The 16,650-nt window shown below is 43.8% G+C and overlaps 1 protein-coding gene and 1 non-coding gene across 2 annotated transcripts; one reads left to right on the top strand and one right to left on the bottom strand.

The window, feature by feature from the left end:
• Positions 1 to 201: 201 nt before the first annotated feature.
• On the top strand, positions 202 to 15,868 carry SPESP1 (sperm equatorial segment protein 1). The gene is given in 2 exon segments (XM_049782775.1): positions 202 to 352; positions 14,877 to 15,868. Coding segments are annotated over 2 exon segments (1,143 nt in total).
• LOC126025868 (U6 spliceosomal RNA) lies at positions 2,556 to 2,661 on the bottom strand. Its single transcript, XR_007501533.1, has one exon. It is a non-coding gene; the product is annotated as a U6 spliceosomal RNA (small nuclear RNA).
• Positions 15,869 to 16,650: the final 782 nt, after the last annotated feature.

The following is a 16,650-nucleotide window of genomic DNA, read 5'->3' as shown; positions in this document are numbered from 1 at the left end:
AGGGGCGGAGCCCCGGTCGCGAGCCAATCGCGATAGGGCGGCTCGCGCGTGACCAGGAAGTGGGCGTGGCCCGCTGCCTCGCGCCTGCGCGTGGCGCGACCGTTGCGGGGCGTCCGGGGCCCCGAGGTCGGAGCCGCCTGCCTGCCCGCTTCCCCCTCGGCCTGAGGGGTCCGCCCGTGGCCCCAGGACTGTTGCCGTCGCATGGCGGAGAGCTGCGGACGATGCTTCTCAAGCCCCTCGTCCTCGTCGCCGGCTGCTGCTCTCGCCTCGCCGCTGCCGGGCTTCGGAGTGAGTGGACCGGGGCGCCCCCTGCTGGGCCGGCGCGCCGCCGCCTGCCCGGGCCCTGTCCAAGGTGCTGGCCGCGGGGCCCCAAGCGGGCTCTTGGTGCCATCATTGAGGCAGTCATGATGCAACCCAACCGTCTCTGCTGGCAACGCAGCCGCCCGCCCCGAATCCCCTGGGCTCGGTGCCCTTGCAGCCGCGAGTTTCGGGGCGCCCGGGAAAGGCGACCCGAGGGTGCAAATGGCGCCAGTGCGCGTGCTGGCTTTGGCAACAGGGCCAGCTTGGAATTCGTGTTGAGGGAAGGAAGGGACCTGCGTCTGTCCTCGGCTTCTGATCAATGACCCAAGGCTTCTGGTCAATGACCCAAGGTCATTTGATCAATGACCCAAGGATCCCTTTCCCAGAGAGGCAGAGGAGTAGCAGCAATTACTCCACATCCAGTAGCAGATAGATTAGAAGGGGGAAATAAAAAAAAAACAGGTGCCTTTGGTTTCAAGGACTGGAAGGTCAAAAGCACCTCGTTTGTCTTGGTGCTGCGAGTTCACTTGATGCTGTTTCAAAGCTGCAGCTTCTTGCGGTTGGCAGGGTCTCTCAGATCCGGCACCCGTCATTACTGCTCTGACTGAAGAGCACGACAGGTGTGACTGTCTGGCTGCGTCCATCTATGTCCATAACATGTGACTGTCCAAAGGGGAGTGACACTGCTTTTCTTCAGCCTGTGCATCTTTAGTTCAAGGTGGGGGTAAAGTCCTGTCTTTCTTTCAGACTTTTAGACCTTTATATATTTTTTTGACTTGGTTGATTGATTGATTGGTTCTTGGGACACACCCAGCGGCCCTCAAGGCCCACTCCTGGCTCTGCACTCAAAAATCGCCCCTGGCAGGCTGAGGATGGGATGCCATCCTCATATGGGATGACGGTATCGAACTGGGTCCCTCCGGGTCATCTGCATACAAGGCAAAGGCTCCACCGCTGTGCTATTTCTCTGGCCCCTAGACCTGCTTTTTGCTTTGTTCTGATCAGTGTTTTATGATGCCATTGTTTTTCAATTGTTTTTATATATCAACCAGGGGCCGACACTTAACTTGGAGGTTTTAAACGCAACAACCATCCCTCTAACCAGAACATAGTAGACATGGCATAGGATGTACATCAATGATTATAATGTTTTTTTATGTACCTATATACTCGAGTATAAGCCGAGTTTTTTGGCACATAATTTGTGTTGAAACCTGAACTCGGCTTATACTTAGTCATATAGGTTATTCGATTCTGTGCATGTGCACTGAGTCAAACACATGTAGTCTCCAGTCGTCTTCTGGAGGGTCAGTACTTCAACTCAGTCCACAAGTCACAGCTGAGCTGAAGAGGTACGAGGCTGAGCTGAACTATTTAACCACAATATCCCACGCTTTGTATGAGACGACAGCAGGATGAGATCTGCGAACTCAGTGATGATGACAATGTCTATGGCATAGACTCTATGCTGATACCCTCACATCAGATACAGCTGAAGCTCTGTTTGGACATACAGATGAGGAGGAAGAATCCAGTTCTGAAGGATTTTAACCTTTGTGATTTAGATTGATTACCTGTTAAGCTACAGTTTTCTGCACTTTATTTAAAGTTATTGTTGCTAGTTTTTTGTTTGTCTGTTTGGTTGGTTTTTGGGTCACACCCAGCAGCGCTCAGGGTTTACTCCTGGCTTTAGGCTCAGAAATCGCTCCTGGCAGGTTCGGGGACATATGGGATGCCAGGATTCAAACACCGTCCTTCTGCATGCAAGGCAAATGCCCTACCTTCATGCTATATCTCCGGCCCCTGTGTTATAGTTCTTTAATTGGAACACTTAACTAGTATGATTATGTTTCATCTGCTGCTAGCAAAAATTAATCCTTGGGACGAACAAACTAAACTTTTTTTGGGGAGGAGTGTTTGGGTCACATCGGCAGCGCTCAGGAGTTGTACTGGCTCTGTGCTCATAATTTGTTCCTGGTAGGCATGGGGGACCATATTGGATGCCGAGATTCAAACCACCATTGATCCTGGGTTAGCCACTTGTGAGGCAAACGCCCTACCGCTGTGCTATCTCTCTGGCCCCCCAAAAAATTCTTGATAAATAGCAAGATATGTTTCCTTTAGTGTCAGTTCTTTGTGCTTTACTACTGAAGTGCAGTTATTACAATTTTGATTTAGTATTAAGTAATCAGCTCAATTTTATAAATTCACTTTAATGTGAACTTTTTCTTTTTGTTTGTTTTATTTTTTTTTTTTTAAATATGGAACGCTTCACGAATTTGCGTGTCATCCTTGCGCAGGGCCATGCTAATCTTCTCTGTATCGTTCCAATTTTAGTAGATGTGCTGCCGAAGCGAGCACTGTTTGTTTTATTTTTATACAACATCGGTTACTTTATGTACAATGAAGGAAGGGAGAATGGGAAAATGAAAGAATAGAGAAAGCTGTGCTGTAATAGTCAGGATGTGGTAGTACCAAACTGTAGTTGTCTTCTTTGTTTTGATTTTTTGGGGAAAGGAGCCCACATCTGGTAGTACTTAGTCACTACCTGGCTGTGTTCAAGAATCTCTTCTGACAGGCCCTAGAAATGTTGGGGATTGAGCTCTGTTGAGCCATTTATAAACAAGATCCTACCCGCTGTACTGTGGGTTCAATCCCAAAATTTTGGTTTCCTAATTTTGAATGTCTTCTTGGTCTGGAGGAACTGATTTACTGATTTTGGGTTTTGTTTGTTTGTTTGTTTTGGTTTTGGGGTCACACCCAGTGGCACTCAGGTGTTACTCCTGGCTCTTCGCTCAGAAATCACTCCTGGCAGGCATGGGGGAACCATATGGGATGCCAAGAATCTAACCCAGGTCCATCTTGGGCAAGGCAAACACCCTACCATTGTGCTATCTCTCTGGCTTGAGGAACCGATTTTTTTTTTGAGAAACCGATTTTTTTTTTTTTTTGGGCCACACCCGTTTGACGCTCAGGGGTTACTCCTGGCTATGTGCTCAGAAATTGCCCCTGGCTTGGGGGGACCATATGGGATGCCGGGGGATCGAACCGCGGTCCGTTCCTTGGTAGCGCTTACAAGGCAGACACCTTATCTCCAGCGCCACCTTCCCGGCCCAAGAAACCGATTTTTTGACAAAGAAGTAAGTTCCTTTTTAGTAGAACATCTCCTGTCTATTGCATAGTTCATCCTCCATTTCCAACTGTGTGTTGATTTGTTGCTCATCAAAAAGGAATTTGTTCACAGTAGGCTTTCATAGTTTATTAAGTTGAGCATGTCTCTTCATCAAATGGAACTGCTCTAACCTGCCACCTTCAGATTAATACTAACGCTGTTCTCAGTCTTGACTGTTTCCTTTGTATTTTTGTCTACCATAGTAAATGCTGGAGGTCCTTCTGTGAAACATCTAAGGAACTAAGCACTCAAACTAAGCACTCAAAGCACCAGGAACAGGGCTGGAGCAGTGGCCCAGTGGGTAAGCATCTGCCTTGCGGCTAGCCTAGGGCAGACCATGGTTCGATCAGCAGCCCTTATGGTCCCCCAAGCCAGGAGCGATTTCTGAGTGCATAGCCAGGAGTAACCCCTGAGTGTCACCAGGTGTGAGCTATGGAGAGGCTATTTTATTTTTTATGTATGTTGTGTGTTTTGTTTGGTTTGGTTTGGTTTGGTTTTTGGGCCACCCGGCATTGCTCAGGGGTTACTCCTGGCTGTTTGCTCAGAAATAGCTCCTGTCAGGCACGGGGGACCACCGGGATTCGAGCCAACCACCTTTGGTCCTGGATCGGCTGCTTGCAAGGCAAACACCGCTGTGCTATCTCTCCGGGCCTGTGTGCTTTGTTTTTGTTTTGGGGTCACACCTGGTGGCGCTCAGGGGCAGACCAAGGACAGACCATGGTTGATCCCTGACATCCATGTGGTCCCCAAATCAGGGACAATTTCTTAGCTCATAGCCAAGAGTAACTCCTGAGCATCACCAGGTGTGGCCCCCAAAAAAATTAAAATAAAAACCACATAGGACTTGGCTTTTGTACAGATCAGAGGATGACATGTCTTCTGATTTCATCCTATCATTAGATGGTGAGGTAATACACCTGTTTTTTTTTTTTTTTTTTTTTTTTGGTTTTTGGATTACACCCGCAATGCTCAGGGATTACTCTTGGCTCTATACTCAGAAATCGCTCCTGGCAGTCTCCGGGGACCATATGGGATGCTGGGATTTGAACCGCCATCCTTCTGATGTAAGGCAAACGCTTACCGCATGCTATCTCTTCCAGCCCTGACAACTGCTTTTATCTCAAGATGTTGCCATTTTCTCATTGTCAGGCTATATATCGAACCAGGCACAGGTTTGGTATAGAGCAATATTAAGAATGTCCCAGGGCGGAGAGTTACAGCAGCGTTTGCCTTGCAAGCAGCCGATCCAGGACAAAGGTGGTTGGTTCGAATCCCGGTGTCCCTATGGTCCCCGTGCCTGCCAGGAGCTGTTTCTGAGCAGACCAGGAGTAACCCTGAGCAACTCCGGGTGTGGCCCAAAAACAAACAAACAAAAAAAAAAAAGAATGTCCCAGAGGGCGTTTGGTTCCTGGAGCTGTTTCAGAGAACTGTGTCGATTCTATGTCTGGGATCTAGGGTTCGGGGTTGGCCAGTTGCTGTCTAAACACCTGAGTCTAAGTTGGGTCCACATAACATATGTTCAAGGTAGGAAGTGCCACTGTATTATAAAGAAATATGAGTTCTCTTTTAATAGATAAGAGCTTGTTTCTATACGTAGAATTTCCCCTTTATAGTATGCCTTTGCAGGAAGAAATGGTGCTATATTAAATACTGATGCATTTGGGGGTGGAAGTATCAGGCTCCCTCCTCTCTGTGCCCTGGTTTCTCTTCCTTTTTACTTTTCTTTCACATTAATATTTATAGCCTCTAGAAGGACTCCACCCATTCATTGCTTATTTGATTCTTACCCCCCATTTTATTTTTTTTTTCTTTTCCTCAAACAGAACCACAAAACTTGAACCAACTTGGTCCACCTTTCAATTTGAGGGGAAAACAATGGAGGGCACCAAGACCAAACAGTTGTATGATCACTAAGTAGTAATAAAAATTATCGGACTTGGGCCGGAGAGATAGCACGGTGTTTGCCTTGCAAGCAGCCGATCCAGGACCAAAGGTGGTTGGCTCGAATCCCGGTGTCCCATATGGTTCCCCGTGCCTGCCAGGAGCTATTTCTGAGCAGACAGCCAGGAGTAATCCCTGAGCAATGCCGGGTGTGGCCCAAAAACCAAAAACAAAAAAACAAAAAACAAAAATTATCGGACTTAAATACCAAACCCAATCTAATGACAACAGAATCAATACCCAATCTACAACAAGATAGACACAGAGGGACCACTTATACTAGCAGGCTGGGGGTAAGGAAAGGAATATGGGATTCATGCTGGGAACAGGGGTGGAGGGAGGACAATGTTGGTGGTGGGAATTCTCCTGATCCAATGTCAATATGCACCTAAAATATTACTGAAAGATATGTAATCCACTTTGGTCAAAATAAAAATCATTATTAAAAAAACACATGGGTGGGCCCGGAGAGATAGCACAGCGGCTATTGGTGATTGGTTCAAATCCCAGTGTTCCACATGGTCCCCCGCCTGCAGGGAGCTATTTCTGAGCAGACAGCCAGGAGTAACCCCTGAGCACTGCCGGGTGTGACCCAAAAAACAAAAACCAAAAAACAAACAAACACAAAAAAAAAACACATGGGTGGAAATAAAATCCCTTGCTTTCCATGGCTTATTAATTCATAAGTAAGAGCTTATTCAATCTTTGTAGGGGAGGGTAGGACTACAGTGTTTTTGATGTTTGGTTAGAACAGAGTGGCTGTTTTTTGTTTTGTTTTGTTTTGTTTTTTGGGCCACACCCGTTTGACGCTCAGGGTTACTCCTGGCTATGTGCTCAGAAATCGCCCCTGGCTTGGGGGGACCATATGGGACACCGGGGGATCGAACCGCGGTCCGTTCCTTGGTAGCGCTTAAAGGCAGACACCTTATCTCTAGCGCCACCTTCCCGGCCCAGAGTGGCTGTTTTTTAAGTTTTCTATCTTCTTAATCTATTCCTTTCTAGTCCTTTGACTACAAAAGACACGGTTTTTTCTTGGAGCCTGTGTTTCATTTAGGTCCATTGGTTGGCAAATTTTCCAGTCTTAGTCAGGGTTTGGGGTTTATAGTGGCAGAAATAAAATCCAGGAGATTCACTGTTGTGTGATTCTTCGCATTCTAAAGTCTTCAGTGTCCATCTTTGTCCTCTGTCTTCCAATCCTGGCATGTTTGTACTCACACACATATACATAATAATTTCTAGGTCATTGGATATTATAAAGTAGATCAATGTAGGGGGCAGAGAGATACTACAGAGGTAAGGTGCTTGCCTTGCACAGTAATTGATCTGGGTTCAAGCTTTGGCCTATTGACTTTCCAGCCCAAGAATAGGCCCTGAACATTGTTGGGTATGATTCAACCCCCACCCCAAAAATTTAAAGCCAAACAGTGTAGACTATAACTATCCAAAGGATAATAACTATAGCCCAGAGAGATAGCACAGTGGCGGCGTTTGCCTTGCAAGCAGCTGATCCAGGACCAAAGGTGGTTGGTTCGAATCCGGTGTCCCATATGGTCCCCCGTGCCTGCAGGGAGCTATTTCTGAGCAGATAGCCAGGAGTAACCCTGAACACCGCCGGGTGTGGCCCCAAAAAAAAAAAAGAGTCTGGTTCTGGTAAGCATTTGAATTTTGTTTTTCATCCTTTTAGCACTTTTTTTTTTTTTTTTTGGTTTTTGGTTTTGGGGCCACCCCGGCAGTGCTCAGGGGTTACTCCTGGCTGTCTGCTCAGAAATAGCTCCTGGCAGGCAGGGGGACCATATGGGACACGGGATTCGAACCAACCACCTTTGGTCCTGGATCGGCTGCTTGCAAGGCAAACGCCGCTGTGCTATCTCTCCGGGCCCCCTTTTAGCACTTTTAAAGAACAAATCAAAAGCTTGTTTTCATAGCAATCAGGGCTATCTCTAGAATATATATTAGGCTAGACCACCTTTTACTACCTGTATGAAAACATTTTTGTAATAATCAAAATCATTTGCAAGGGGGCCGGAGCAGTGGCACAGTGGTAAGGCGTTTGCCTTGCAAGTGGTTGACCACAGTTTGATTCCCAGTATCCCATATGGTCCCCCAAAACTGGAGCGATTTCTGAGTGCATAACCAGGAGTAACCCCTGAGTATCACAGGGTGTGACCCAAAAACCCAAAAAAAATTGAGTTGCAAATCAGCCCTGAACTAGGTTAATATGAAATATATAGATGTTTTAGGGGACAAAACAAGAAGATAGGAAGCATTTTGGAGAGTTTAGATTTGACAATAGTTAACAGGAAGACCAAAAAAAGGATACAAGCGGGAGGCTAGGTGGAAAATAGACTACTTTGTTGTAAGGCTACATGAACAGGCTTTTTCGTGCTACCTGAATAACCATATAATGAGATAATGAGTACTTCAGTTACTTTTTGTTTTGTTTTGTTCATCCCTGACTGTGCTCAGGTCTTCTGGTTCTGCACTCAGGGATCATTTCTGACTGTGCTCTGGGGACCTGTAGGGTACTAGGGATTGAACGCAGAAGAGCCAGATGCAGGAACACTACCTACTGTACTATCACTCTGTCCCCAACTTCAAGTTCTTTTAGGAATAAACTAGCAGTAGTAATAGTCCTTTGCCTGTTCATTGACAATAATGTGATTGTAACTCAGTTATCCTATTTTAAGAAGAATCAAGATAATTTACAGGGCGGGGTGGCGCAAGAGGTAAGGCATCTGCCTTGCCTGCGCTAGTTTTGGACGGACCACAGTTCGATCCCCGGCGTCCCATATGGTCCCCCAAGCCAGGAGCAATTCTGAGCGCGTAGCCAGAAGTAACCCCTGAGCGTTACTGGGTGTGGCCCAAAAACAAAAACAAAAAAAAAGATAATTTACAAAAATATTTTACAGATTAATCTAAATACAGTATCTCAATAGCATTAAGTCTTTATTGTTTGTACATTTTAGATTTATTGATGAATAGTTGCCCAGAATTGAAGTTTTTCCTGAACATTTTTTGGGGGCTTTGGGGCTACATCCAGCAGCAACTTGGGTTATGCTGGCCCTGCACTAAGAAATTACTCCTGAGGCACCATATGGGATGCCAGAGTTTGAACCCGGGCTGGCTGTATGCAAAAAACCTCCCCCTGGACAAAACATATCTCCTACACCTTCCAGAACATATTTCTTAAAAAAATTATTATTAAAAACTTAAACATATACCAGCAAAATAATAATAAAGTTTTATATAGCTATTGCCAACTTCAACTATATTTTTCTTTTTGGGGCCTCCAAGTGATGCTTTGGAGCCACTCCCAGCTCTATGATCAGGTGACCATGCAGTGCCAGAGATTAAACCTAGACCTACTGTGTGCAAAACGTGCTCAGTCTATTTAACTCTCTAGCCTTCAGCTATTATTCATATAATCATGCTTACTTGATATCCATTCATATTCTTTTCCTATTTGCCTCTCTAATGCGTTAGCCCAACTTCTTGGACTTGAGTTCTCTCGAAGCAAATTCCATATACATATGGAATTTTATTAGTAAGCATTTATTTTTTGTTGTTGTTTTGGGCCACACCAGCGGTGCCCGGGGTTACTCTAGTTCTGCATTCAGAAATCAATCCTGGCAGGCTTGGGGGGGGGACCTGCCCCCAGAGCAAGGATCGAACCTGGGTCAGCCTCATGCAAGGCAAGCACCCTACCCACTGGCTATCACCATGGTCCCTCTTAATAAACATTTCTATATAACGCACTAAAATATGAATACAAAAACTTAAGTTTATAACCTTGTGAATTTAAAACTTAAAAATAAAGTTTTTGTTTATTTATTTGTGGGGGGAGTTGTGTCAGTGCTCAGGGTTTACTCCTGGAATTACTCCTGGAGGTGCTTGGGGGACCTTATGGGATACTGGAATTAAGGGTCAGCTGCATGCAAGGCAACTAGCTGCCCTACCCACTATCACCACGGCCCCCAAATTTTTATATATGGGTAAAGATAAAGTTTCAGGTTCACTAATTTGCCTGGTATAATAGTATCATTCTAAGGGGAAAAAAAAACTATTCTTTTACCCAAAGAAGGTCTTGATATCTTTGTTGAAAATCAACTATGATTTTTTTTTTTGTTTTTGGGTCACACCCGGCTTTGCTCAGGGGTTACTCCTGGCTCAGAAATCGCTCCTGGCAGGCTCGGGGGACCATATGGGGTGCCGGATTTGAATCACCTACCTCTGCATTCAAGGCAAATGCCTTACCTCCATGCTATCTCTCTGGCCCCTCAACTATCAAATGTTGGGGGTGTTTTTTGTTTTGTTTTGTTTTGGTTTGGTTTTGGTTTTTTTGGGGGGGGCCACACCTGGTGATGCTCAGGGGTTCCTCCTGGCTATGTGCTCAGGAGTCACTCCTGGCTTGGGGGACCATTTGAGACACCAGGGTATTGAATCGCAGTTCGTCCTAGGTAGTGCTGGCAAAGCAGACACCTTACCTCTAGCGCCACTGCATCAGCCCCAACTATCAATTTTTTAAAACATTTTTTTTAATTTTGCATACCTCTGGTCAGTGGTCAAGCTTTTGTAATTATATTTTACAGTTTGTTTGATAACTTGGGATTCAAATATGAATCAAACATTTTATTCATTTATATGAATGTACTCAGTTGTATTTATTAGTTTGGGGAGGTCACACTTGACATTACTTCTGGTTCTGCACTCAGAAATTACTCCTGGAAATGCTCAGGGACCATATGGGATGTCAGGGATTGAGCCTAGGTTTGCAGCATGCAAGCCAAGGGTCCTCCCTACCTGCTGTACTATTTTTCTGACCCCTGGCTTCATATTATTGTTGTTGTTTGGGGGGAGACACCTGATCGCACTCAGGGGTTGCTCTGTGCTCAGAAATCGCTTCTGGTAGGGTCAGGGGACCATATAGGATGCCAGGGATTGAATTCAGATCAGCTGTGTGAGGGTTCATATTTTAATCTGTAGTTCTTCCTTATTTTTCTGTTTGCAATTGAACTATTTAAGAAGCTGAGTCATATGTTCTGTGGTTTTTCCATAATCTAAGTTTTGTTCATTACATTCCCATGATGTACTTTATATTTTTCTTTGCCACACATTTTCTTTAATGTTCGTTTTTGGTTTGGGGTCACAACCACTGTTGCTCAGGAGTTACTTCCTGGCTCTGTGCTCAGGAATCACGTCTAGTGGTGCTCGAAGGACCATATGGGATGCTGGGGATCGAACCCTGGTTGGCTGAGTGCAAGGCAAATGCCCTCCCTACCTGCTGTGCTATCCCTCCAGCCCCTGCATGTTAACTCCTTTTTAGATCCTTAATCACATGCGAAGACCTTCCCCCTTTATTACTTTGTTAAATTAGAGAGTCCTATATTCAGCATACGGTAACTATACAATAAGATTTTGTTTTAAAAGTTTTTATGGGCCGGGAAGGTGGCGCTAGAGGTAAGGTGTCTGCCTTGCAAGCGCTAGCGTAGGACGGACCGCGGTTCTATCCCCCGGCGTCCCATATGGTCCCCCCAAGCCAGGGGCAATTTCTGAGTGCATAGCCAGGAATAACCCCTGAGCGTCAAACGGGTGTGGCCCAAAAACCAAAAAAAAAAAAAAAGTTTTTATGAAAAATAATAAAAGTTTTTATGATTAGAGCCTTTATTTTTTCCTTACCAAAATAGCCTCTTATTTATTATTTTATCTCCTAAATGGTTTTAAATTGTATTTTGATTTTCATATATTTCATATTTGCTACTTTACTCAATTTTTTACTCTTGTTTATGTTTGGGCCAGACCTGGAGGTGTTCAGGGACTTCTTCCAGTGGGGTTAAAGGCTGCTCCTGGTGGTACTTGGGGGGGACTGATTGTGTTGTTGGGGATGGAACACACACATTTCCTGTATGTAGAGTTTGTGTTCCAGTTCATTGAGCTATCGTTCTGATAACTTTTCAAATTATTTTTTTACCTACCGTATTTTCCAGCATATAAGACGACTTTTGAAACGAAAAATAAAAAAAAAAGAAACTCAACCGAAAATCGGGGGTTGTCTTATACGCTGAGTATATCCCGAAAAACGTTACGATATGCCGGTAAATGAAAATTTACCTGGATATTGCCAAATGAAAATTTGTCTGGATATTGCCACGAAACGAATTTTCCAACTCTATCCTGCACCAATCACTGCAAGGCTGCTCAGACCGCCTCTCTAACTCAGCCAATCCAAGCAAGCTTTTTATGCCTTATATTAAACAATTAGACAATTAGACAATGTTCTGTACCCAAATCTACACTGTAAAAAGCCTGCTCAGATTGGCCAGAGTCAGAGAGAAGTCTAAAATTAGGGGGTCATCTTATACACCAGAAAATACGGTACTTATAATTACGTTACTTGCCCATGAAAGTAGTTGTACTTTTATTTACCAATTATCATGTTTTCTTTTCTAGTTTCTCCATTGATTGACACTACTAGCATGATACTAAATAATAATGGCAATATATGGTATTTTGTTTCCTATGATACAGTTGCCATAGATATAAATAATCTCTGTAGGTAATAATAAAATTAAGTAAAATAATTAAGTGATACATTTTCTTTTTGTTTATTTGTTTGTTTTTGGTTTTTGGATCACACCCGGCAACGCTCAGGGGTTACTCCTGGCTCTACGCTCAGAAATCGCCCCTGGCAGGCACTAGGGACCAAATGGGATGCCAGGATTCGAACCACTGTCCTTCTGTATGGAAGGCAAATGCCTTACCTCCATGCTATCTCGCCAGTCCCAAGTGATACATTTTCAATATTACCTTTGTTTTGAATTTAATTTAATTGAAAATTCAGATAAGTTATTTTGCTTGCTTTTGGTTTTTGGTCCAAACCCAGTGGTGGTTGGGGCTGATTCTTTTCTTTTGTTTGTTTTTGTTTTTGGGTCACACCCAGCAGAGCTCAGAGGTTACTCCTGGCTCTATGCTCAGAAATCGCTCCTGGCAATTACTCCAACCTTCTGCATGCAAGGCAAACTCCCTACCTCCATGCTATCTCTCCGGCCCTTGGGGCTACTAATTCTTGACTCCACACTGCTTGATCACTCCTGGTGAGGCTCAGGGGAAGCGGACCCTATCTGGTCCTGGAGATTAAGTCCACTTGCATGCAACAGAAGTACCTCACCTGTGGTATACTATCTTACGTCCTAGAGAAATTAATTTTGATAAGGCACTGTGATTTACAAAGTTATTCATAATTGAGTTTTAGGAATACAATGTTCCAGCACCGGTTCCACCACCAGTGTCTCCAGTTTCCCTCCCACCCTGCCTGGCTCCTTGACAGCCAGTTTTCAGTTTTGTTTTTGTAGTTTAGATCTCATGCTTTCAGTTTTGCTGACTCTGGTTTGGACCCCTCTACATCTGTCATGTGCTCAAGACCCTATCCCCTGTCCCTGTTATTTCTCTCCTGCCTCTTCTTTTTTTTTTTTTTTTTTTTTTTTTTGTTTTTGGGTCACACCAGGCAGCACTCGGGGGTTACTCCTGGCTCTATGCTCAGAAATCACTCCTGGCAGGCTCGGGGATCATATGGGATGCCGGGATTCGAACCACCATCCTACGTGCAAAGCAAATGCCTTCCCTCCTTGCTATCTCTTCGGCTCTCGCCTACCTCTTATTACTTTTCCCCCCATCCCACCTTAATTTTGTTTCTTCCCTGTCATTCTTCCTATACCATAGAGTCAAAAGTGTAGTAGGTATCTCTCCTTAGATATCTTGCATAAGATGATTTTAATGGTATCTGTGTCTGATATCTGACTCACAAAACTTATTTTTTGGTTTTTGGGCCACACTCGGTGACACTCAGGGGTTATGGCTATGTGCTCAGAAATCACTCCTGGCTGGGGGACCATATGGGCCGCTGGGGGATTGAACCACAGTCCATCCTAGGCTAGCATATACAAGGCAGACAGGTGCCTTATGGCTGTCGCCACCGCTCTGGCCCCTGCATAATATTTCATTGTGTATATGTACCACAGTTTCTTTAGTTGTTCATCTGTTAAAGGGCATCTTGGTTGTTTCCAGATTCTGGCTATTGTAAATAGCACTGCAATGAATATAGGTGTGAGGAAGGCATTTTTGTATTATGTTTTTGTGTTCTTAGGTATATTCCTGTATAGCTGGATCATATGGGAACTCAATTTCCAGTCTTTTGGGGGAATCTCCATATTGTTTTCCATAAAGGCTGGATGAAAAGGAATTCCCACCAGCAGTGAATAAGAGTTCTTTTCTCTCCAGATCCCAGCCATTATTGTTCTTGTTCCTTGTGATGTGTGCCAGTCTCTGTGGCATGAAATGGTACCTCATTGTTGTTTTGATTTGTATCTCCCTGATGATTAGTGACGTGGAGCTTTTTTGTTTGTTTGTTTGTTTTTGTTTGTTTTTGTTTTTGGGTCACACCCGGCAGCGCTCAGGGGCTACTCCTGGCTCTACACTCGGAAATCGTTCTTGGTAGGTAGGCTCGGGGGACCATATGGGATACAGGATTCGAACCACCATCCTTCTACATGCAAGGCAAATGCACTACCTCCATGCTATCTCTCCGGCCTGATGTGGAACATTTTTTCACGTGCCTGTTGGCCATTTGTATTTCTTCTTTGAGAAATTGTTCATGTCTTCTCCTGATTTTTTGATGGGGTTAGATTTTTTTTTCTTGCTAAGTTCTGTTAGTACCTTGTATATCTTTGATATTAGCCCCTTATCTGCTGGGTATTGGGTGAATAGTTTCTCCAATTCTGTGAGTGGCTTTTGTACCCTAGGCATTATTTCCTTTGAGGTACAGAAGCTTCTCAGCTTAATATAGACCCGTCTATTTATCTCTACTTCCCACTTGTTTGGAGAGTGATGTTTCCTCAATGAAGATGCCTTTAGTCTCAATGTCATGGAGTGTTTAACCTGCATGTTGTTCTATATGCCTTATAGTTTCGGGTCTGCTATCAAGGTCTTTAATCCATTTGGATTTGATCTTTGTGCATGGTATTAGATGGAGGTCTGAGTTGCTCATCTGTTTTAAAAGACTCAAAAAATAGTTTTGTTCTTTTGTCCTTTTAAGAAAGAATTGAATTAAGAATTGTCAGGTTCTTTATTTCTAGGTTCATTATCTCAACTTTTAAATAAAGTTTAATATAAGAACATAAGAAGTAAATGTGGGCGGGGCTGGGAAGGTGGTGCTAGAAGTAAGGTGTCTGCCTTGCAAGCACTAGTGTAGGATGGACCGCGGTTCGATCCCCCGGCGTCCCATATGGTCCCCCCAAGCCAGGAGCGATTTCTGAGCACATAGCCAGGAGTAACCCCTGAGCATCAAATGGGTGTGGCCCAAAAACAAAACAAAACAAAACAAAAAAAAGTAAATGTGGGCTAGTATATTCTGTCAATGTGTCATATGATTATATGATTATAAGCATTACTTATTGTTTGCTTCTCTTAGGCATAACAACTAATGAAGAACAAGACATGAATTATTATATAGAAGATTTGCAGAACATGATACTAAGTGTTCCCACTAAAGATTTAACTCATGACCAGAAATCTGCGTCTACAAATTCTGCTCAGTCTCTAAGCCCTAAAGTATCAAAATCAAAAACTACAAATACACAGGGTGATTCTTCAACAAAAAGAGATAAATTGGCCAGTAACCACATCGTAACTACCCATCGACAAGTTTCCCGACGGCAAACAGGGAAGAAAAGACGGACTAAAAGCACAGCATTCTGGTCAGTGAAACCAAACAATGTCTCTGTCGTTTTGCGTACAGATGAACCATTTATTGAACAGGAAGAGCCGGAGCCGGAGCCAGAGCGAAGTACAGCACCAAGCACTGTTAAATCGACCACCACAACTACAGAGTTCATCTCTTCAGGTAGCATGGATACTGCCGCTGAAATAGAAGATGTTCCTCAGCTCTCAGGCACTTACATGTCACCAGAGTATCAGAGATTGAGAAATGAAGAAATCTTGAAAAAAATTTCAAATATTCGTTCACTGGTGAAAAAGGCACCTCTGTCTGACAGCCTCAAGCCACAATATAGAAATGACATTCTAGCTGCTAGAGAACACTTGAAACAGAGCCTGGCTTTAGCTGCTGCCGTGGAACGTAGGTTACAAAAGATGTATGATTCCCAGGCAATACCCCTTGGAGGAAGTGGTGAAATTGAAGACGTTGAAACTGTAATTAATGTGTTGTATAACTCGAGATCTAAATTATCTGAATATTTTAATATGAAACATATTCCACCAGAGATGAGAAGAAAAGCTACTACAGTAATTAATATATTGAAAAAAATATTATGTGTAAGTCGAGCAGAAACTCAAAGTCTTATTAGGAAGTTATTAAAAAATAATATGAAGATTTTAAAAATACTTAATGTTCCATGACAAAGTTATTTAAGCAAACTGTGCATGGATTCACAGGAGAATTAAGCTTACTAGTGAGTCAGTTGTAAAAATGATATTTTCTATCACAGTTCAGTATGCTAACAGCTTCATGTGAGATTTGTCAAATTGTATGTAAATTTTCATATCACTAAAATATAATAATTCAAGATAAAATTTGATTTATGAGTTTGTTGTTTTTCCCATTGATTTTCTACTCTTGTTTTAACAGTGATGAAATTTTAATGTTTTTATTTTCCTTTTTTTTTTTTTTTTTTTTTTTTTTTTTTTTTGGTTTTTGGGTCACACCCGGTAACGCGCAGGGGTTACTCCTGGCTATGCGCTCAGAAGTCGCTCCTGGCTTGGGGGACCATATGGGACGCCGGGGGATCGAACCGCGGTCCGTCTCCTAGGCTAGCGCAGGTAAGGCAGGCACCTTACCTCCAGCGCCACCGCCCGGCCCCTATTTTCCTTAAATAGAATTGGGGGGTGTTTTCTAGGCCACACTCAGAAATATTCAGCGATTATTCCTGGTTGTTCACTCAGGAATTACTCTCGGTGGTGCTTAGGGAACCAAACCTGGTCACCCATATACAAGGTAAGTATATTACCAATTGTACAATATCTCTGGATTTAGGATTTACCTTAAATAGATTTTTTTTTTTTTTTGGTTTTTGGGCCACACCCGGTAATGCACAGGGGTTACTCCTGGCTATGTGCTCAGAAGTTGCTCCTGGCTTGGGGGACCATATGGGATGCCGGGGGATCGAACCGCGGTCCGTCCAAGGCTAGCGCAGGCAAGGCAGGCACCTTACCTTTAGCGCCACCGC

This window comes from Suncus etruscus, chromosome 1, assembly GCF_024139225.1.
Source record: "Suncus etruscus isolate mSunEtr1 chromosome 1, mSunEtr1.pri.cur, whole genome shotgun sequence".
Lineage (NCBI taxonomy): Eukaryota > Metazoa > Chordata > Mammalia > Eulipotyphla > Soricidae > Suncus > Suncus etruscus.
The sequence above is the reverse complement of the archived record's forward strand: the minus strand, read 5'-3'. Positions and strand labels throughout refer to the sequence as shown.